Genomic DNA, 6,757 nt, shown 5'->3' on the forward strand with positions numbered 1-6,757 from the left:
GGTAGTCGCCAGAAATTGTAACCTTTCATAAAAGCCTGCTTTTTCAGTGATTCTTTTATCAAAGTCAGAATTCTATTAGCTGTGCACTATTACCTGTGCCATTATTAAATGGCTTCCTGCTTGAAAGAGGCATATGCAATTATTAACAGTGCTTTTATGTAACCTGAATTTCAAAAAACCGCAGATTTAAAGTCTTACAGTCTTCTTCTGCCTTCTAGTTGTTGATGGTTATATCTGTTATTTTGGAGAGAAATCCTGAGCTAGAGTTCCAGGACAAAGTGGACTTGGACAAAGTGGTGCAAGAAGCATTTCATGACTTTCACAAAGATCACAGCAGTCCAAAGGGAGCTGAGAAACAAGTGAGTAAAATATTACAGTCTTATAGAATTTATCATTCTTACTGAAGTTAGTTATAAATGTTAATTCTGTGCAGTCAGAATAAAAAGCAATTGATAGGAGTTCAGAGGGGAACACAAATAAGAAATTAATATACCCAAGTGCTGCATAAGTCTGCAAACAACCTATAAGCAGAGATAAAAGATGCATACTTACTTTATTGCTAAACTGTGAATTCAAACTGGTATGGTAAGGAGAACACTCACAATGTTGCATAGCTCTGAAATGAGAGTCAGGGTAAAGCTGAAATAGTTATAATACTTATTAAAGGGGAAAGAATTAATTAGGGGGGACACTAGAACAGAGAAGAGTTAAGAATAACAAAAAAAGAAAAACCTAAAGCTCAGCAAGGAAGTGTGAACTTAGGATCTTATATACACAGATGCTAAGAAAAATTTAGTAACCAAAGAACTTATATTGACAATACTAATGTAAAAACTTGAAATGCAAAACTGTTCTTAGCTACTAATTTTTGTACTAGAGTTGCATTCATGACCTAGTAAGCTTTTAATCTCTAAGGCTTAAAATGCAAAATACATGAAACTTGATCATTAAGTAGCTTTTAAGATTCAATTCACTAGGATATTAGGTTTTCTGTTTTAAAGACCTCTAAGTATTCTCGCTACAAGTTTTGGTGCCTCAAAGCTCTGAAATTCTGTAATAAAGCCAGGTTCATTGAACTGGTTGAAGGAAGAAATACAAGTAAAGCAGTGGGACCAGTCCCTGTGCTACTGAGGATGATCTTCCTCACTCAGTGTGGCATTTTATTGTGCACAATATATTTGGAGATACCTGTGCTGGCTCTGAATAATCTATTGATTCAGAAACATACTGATATGCAACAGCACCTCCTGTTGCTGAATTTAGCTCCTTGAAAAGATGAGGAAGGATGTGCTCCTTAAAAATTCTTTCAAAAGTTTCAAGGTTCACTTTTTTGCCACTTTTTTGCAGTAAGATTTGAAAGCAAGCCAGATGTCCAGCCGTAGCAACATATCACCTTGCATAATACATTTGTTTTTTTAAAGGACACAATTTTCTTGAAATTATGATTCTTTTGGCCTGCCTATTTTGGAGGGTAATGACTCTGTGTTTGCAGCCACAGCAAAATCAGACTTAACATCCACACAAATGGCTATTAACTGCCAGCTCCGCACAGTGTCTTGAATATGCTACTACCTTCTGCGACAAGCTGGAAATCCCCAATTGCTATAAACAGAAAGAAAAATCCCATGCAAAACCCTATTTTTGATGGTGCTTTGCTAGCCTCCATTAAAGCAATGGAATTTTTTCCAAGCCCAGATCTACTTAGAATGATGCCTTTTTGTCTCTTAGAAAGAAATCCCAATTTATAGTTGTGAATAGTATCTTTAAGATTGTTGCTGTTGTTGGAAATTGCAACTCCTTAATTTAAAATTTTGTGGAACCTGAGTCTCCCCTATTCCCAGGTATATGCCTGCTGGCAGTTAACGGTAGCCTATTTAGGACTGTTCTGATGATATTCTGTCTGAAGTTTTCCTAACAAACGTTGCTAAAAGAATTCCTAATTTGTCTGAACTATGCTCTTCCATTAAACTGACTTGCAAATATTTTGAACTTTGTTAATTCCCTGTTAACATGTAATAAATGTCAAAAGTATTTACTCCAGTAATTTCAAACACACCCTAAACCTACAGAAGTCTAATGTTTTCACCCACAATCTCTGCACTTGATTTAATAAAAGTAACCGATTTCCTGAATTAGTGTTGAACTTTTATTATAGCAGCCAATATATAATTTGAGAATAAGCAGATGTTTTAACATCATTAACTATGCAAAACAGGTGTTCAGTGAAGGACATCTATTTTGTTGATCTGATTAATGAATTAGTTCATGTGCTACCTGTGGTTTGACTCTTGGATTTAGAAAAATTTTTTTTTCTTCCAAATAAATCTTAATCAGTATCTCTACATGTACGCCTAAGGACCTGACTCACAATCATACTGTGGTAGCACAGTAAGTTACCACATAGTAATCATCTAGCTGCATGTTTTGAGAGCAGCTGTTCTCTGACATCTATTACATTTTAAAAAAATATTAAGAAGGTGGTATCTGTACAGGACTGGAAAATTCAGTAAAGAAATATATACAGTGCATTTTAGTAAACTGTTTTCCACACGTTCAGGTAAGTATATGTGGGAGATTTCTGAAAATTGAGCAGAATTATACTATAGCTTTAGAGTCTGAATAACACATTTGCATTTCTAATATGTTTGCGATGTTCCTCTTGTTCACCTGTGTTTGGCTGCTTTACATAATCAACACTAATGGAAACATCTTTTCCCTCTCCTGCAGGATGACATGACTGCATTCTACAATACTCACCCAACTGGAAAAAAGGGAACATGCAGCTACTTGAGTAAGGCTGTGATCACTTTATTGCTGGAAGGGGAAATGAAACCAAACAATGATGATCCTTGTACCATTAGCTAAAGCTTGAAACACAACATAGGAATTGTTGCTTTATTTAGTGTTCAGTGTATTTTTCATGCATATATTAAAATACTGTTTTGAAGAGCAACCCTAGCTAGTAATACAAATGCATACTATCCTTTCATGAAAGAAGTGCCATTAAAGATACTAAGTGCCACCTAATTTTTTCCTTTCTCAACTATGCAGCATGAAACTCTGAGCACATGAAGTTAGTCCTGTGATATTTAAGTTGAATGGGATTGTATTTACGAACTTAAATTATGCATTTAATATAGTCGGTAACTTCAAGAGAAATGCAGTATGATATTTTGTCTTCATACCTTTATTTATAATTACAAACAAGTTTATTGTAAATTCTAAATGAAATTCAGAAAAAACCTTAATTAACATGCATACCAACCTGTGTGGAAATATGAAAATTGGATTTTTTTTTTATTATTCTACATACAAATTGGAGGTGAAGGTTAAAGAGTTGTTATTTTAAAGTTTTTCTTTATCAGTTCAATTGAGATAATACATTTAGGGTTGGTTTTTTTATTTGCCAGTTGATAACTTGATATACAGGCTTCATCCTAATAAAGCAAATTTTTATCTCTAGCAATAAATACCACTGCAGTTTCCCAACTGTTATTTAAGCATTTATAAGTTAACAAGGGAAACGTATGGTAACAAGATATCAGTTTGTTTAAAAAAAAAAAAGGGCAAACAGCTGCATTTAAAATTAACATCCATGAAGAAAAAAACCTTTGTGTTACGTAAGCTGTCAATGCATTAAAGAATTCAAGATACACTTACTTGTCTCCTCAATGTGTGAAAACATTGTATGCTATATGCTTTATTTTGGTGAAAGTAATAAAAAGCAAATGCTTGTAAAAAAACCTGTCAATATAAATACTTTAACTTACATGCAAAGACTCCTGCTGACTTCAGTGGCAACCTTTAATGTGATACTGGAACCACCTTGAATGGATGTTAAAGTGCCTCTTTTAGCACCACAAAATATACTAAAGCTTTAGAACTGGTCCTCAAATATTTTGATAATTAAATTAATAGTGACCAGCTAGAACTCAACTGTCAATAAATTGTTGCCATATTGATAAAGGCAGGTAGTTTAACTTAAATAGAGATAGAGGGCAAAACTAATGGCAAAGTGATTGAGTGAATTTGGGCACAGGAGGAGTATTTATTTGAACACACTTAGGCAGTGGTTAGTACTTCTCTGATTTGCAGAACTTCCCCAGAAATCACAGAATCAATTCTTCTCAAACCAAAATGATAGAAGAATTTATTGTTGAAGGAGGACACTGAACCATTAACAAATCTCTTGTCAAATGATGTGGAGAATGAGTAAGGCTGGAAAAGCTAATTTTGGGCTAACAGAGTAGTGGTCCTACTGCTCTTCCATGCTGTAATACATTTATCATTCAAAGAATAGTGGAGAGGCAGTGGGGGGGGCAGGGAAGGAAAACCCAGAAGAACACACACTACAATAGTGTACCCAAAAGTGAGTAACTAGTGTGTTAGTACATCTAATAGTGGAATGTTGTCTGAGGGGCTGCAGCGTTGCTCTAACTCCATCAAGAAGTCTACAATTAAACAGCAGACTCAGTTGGCAGCAGTTCTAAATACTGAATGAGCCACTAGTTTAAACAGCAATCCAGTGTATCCTCAAATTGTTTACTTCATTACTGCCTTAGAAGTTACCAACTGCAATAAATTCCACTTGCCTTTTTTTTTTTTTTTTTTTTTTTAAAGTGTTGCTTGCAGATCTACAGCTGGTCATGGATCAGTGATTACATAGGTAGCAAGCATGTCTATTTCTAGTGTTTTTAAAAATACTCTTTAAAATTGATGTATCTCTTGCTATAAAAACACAGAACATAACTCTTGTCTACAAACTGTAAATTCTATTGAAAGGAAACAATCCTTTAAATACAAAATCTACAGATTACTTTAGAGGCACTGGCATTTGCTAGACAGTAGCACTGTTGTTTGCTTGGTTTTGCAATTGCTTGTGATAGCAGGATAGCAGTTTTGCATTTTTTACATCACTTACCACTTCTTACTGCTTTAGTACCTTCAGTTACTTAGAAGCCTCAAGTTTGCTGATCTTGGTCTGAACTGTGTAACTACAAATAAATGAAAACCCCATTCACCACTTTTTCTTATATGAACGTGGAATGAAAATCCCTGCAAACTGTTTCTGTTTTCCTTTATAGCCTCGAACACATGGTTTATGAAATTGTGATTGTGGCAAGTTTTCAACTTCTACAAAATAATGATAAGTACCTAGATTAGAAGACGAAGATACCAAAATTCAGCAGAGTCCACATTCTCTGAAAAAGGTTCTTGTGTCTGGAAGGACAATACCATAAATTTTTCTCCTTTTCCTGAAGCAGGGACAAGAAAGGAGCTTGATACAAACAGCTGTCACATAGCATGCCTACTAAATTACAGTTTTAAGAGACAAGACCATTGGAAAAGAAACTAAAATTTCTACTAAAGAAAACATTTTTCCTTCATTATAATATGTTTGAAATCATAGAGGAAAGAGAAACCTTGGTGAGAATAAAGAGGGTAGCAGAAAACAAATGGTAAACCAGATAGTTTTTAAACAGCCATAGCTCAAGTAAAGTGTGGTTAATATTTAACAAACTTGGTCCTGATCTCTTCAAAAACATTCCATCTCAAGAGGACAAGGAAAGAAATGTATTTGGGGTTGCAGATTAATAACCGGAGGTGCAACAATCAGTACAGTCCCCTGTGTATTTACAAGAGCTACTGGCAATAGAGACGCTGAAGCCATTAAAGAAATAAGTCCCAAAGGGTGCAATATTGGTCCACACCATTCAGCTGCCTTATTATACACCTTCACAGTGCTCCAAAACTTGAAAAACTGTTCTGCTTACCAGGGGAAGTAGGATCCATTCAAACAATGGGAAAACAATAGTTGAAACAGTTTAAAATAAAGCTATTGAGTAAAACAGGTTGTTTTTAAACACCCTTTTTTTCCAGATTCCTTTATCAGGTACTCTTGAGAGTAAGATCAAATGAATTCAGCTAAGCAACAGAAAAAAAAATCCATTTTCCTCTGCTATTAGAAAGAGGGAAAATACGAACTTGTAGTGATAACTCATGATGTAAATACATATAACCCACACCCCATAACCCACCCCCTTCTCCAACCCCAAATTCAGTCACCTTTGATTTAGCCAAAACCATTGTCTTCACACTGTGGATTACTGTGACAGTTAATAAGTGTCATGTTCACAGTACATCAGGCATTTCAAACTGCTTTATTCCTCAAGAGAATTCAGAAGGTAAGAAGTTGATGCAATTCAAAGCCAACTTTCCTGGCATTTTTGCTGTTAGCTTTGTTCCTTTCCTCCATATGAATTTTCAGTCTTATTTTGCATACATAACAGTTTGTGCAACTGATACGGAACCAATACAGAAAAGAAACAGACAACCAGATTAATAATAAATCAGTCTCTGAGAAATCCTCTTCATTATTTGCTAATCCACCACAGCAGAAAATGTAGGAAGAGATCCTGATTTGAAAGCGTTTTTGTTTGTTAGATCAGTCCTGAAGCATGTTACATGATGCTACCAAAACACTGATGGTTGGGGTATCAAGGTCTGTCAGCATGCAGTGTATTTGATAACAGCAAGCTTAGGATTAGTATGATAATACCATTAGATAGCTACCATTCTGCTTTTGTAATTTAGGTCTCACATATTCTTTGTTTTCACTGCTATTTAAAATGCTTTCTTAAACATTATACATGGAGTTCATACCATGAAGTTTCCTCAAGAAATCGTCAATGTTCATAATCAGGGTCATTTTGTATTTATATACCTCCTACAGTTTTCAAGAAAATCTACCTGCTTG

The 6,757-nt window shown here is 34.9% G+C and overlaps 1 protein-coding gene across 5 annotated transcripts in view; it reads left to right on the plus strand.

The window, feature by feature from the left end:
* The window catches only part of PHKB (phosphorylase kinase regulatory subunit beta), a 90,478-nt gene extending 85,443 nt beyond the window's left edge, over positions 1 to 5,035 (plus strand). For all 5 annotated transcript variants that reach the window (XM_075040173.1, XM_075040174.1, XM_075040175.1 and 2 more), the window contains 2 exons: positions 219 to 359; positions 2,728 to 5,035. In XM_075040173.1, the coding sequence (XP_074896274.1) occupies positions 219 to 359; positions 2,728 to 2,865 (279 nt within the window). In that variant the 3' untranslated portion in view covers positions 2,866 to 5,035. The remainder of the gene's footprint in view (positions 1 to 218; positions 360 to 2,727) is intronic.
* The last annotated feature ends 1,722 nt before the right edge of the window (positions 5,036 to 6,757 follow it).

This window comes from Buteo buteo, chromosome 11 (genome assembly GCF_964188355.1).
Source record: "Buteo buteo chromosome 11, bButBut1.hap1.1, whole genome shotgun sequence".
In the NCBI taxonomy this organism is placed as follows: Eukaryota; Metazoa; Chordata; class Aves; order Accipitriformes; family Accipitridae; genus Buteo; species Buteo buteo.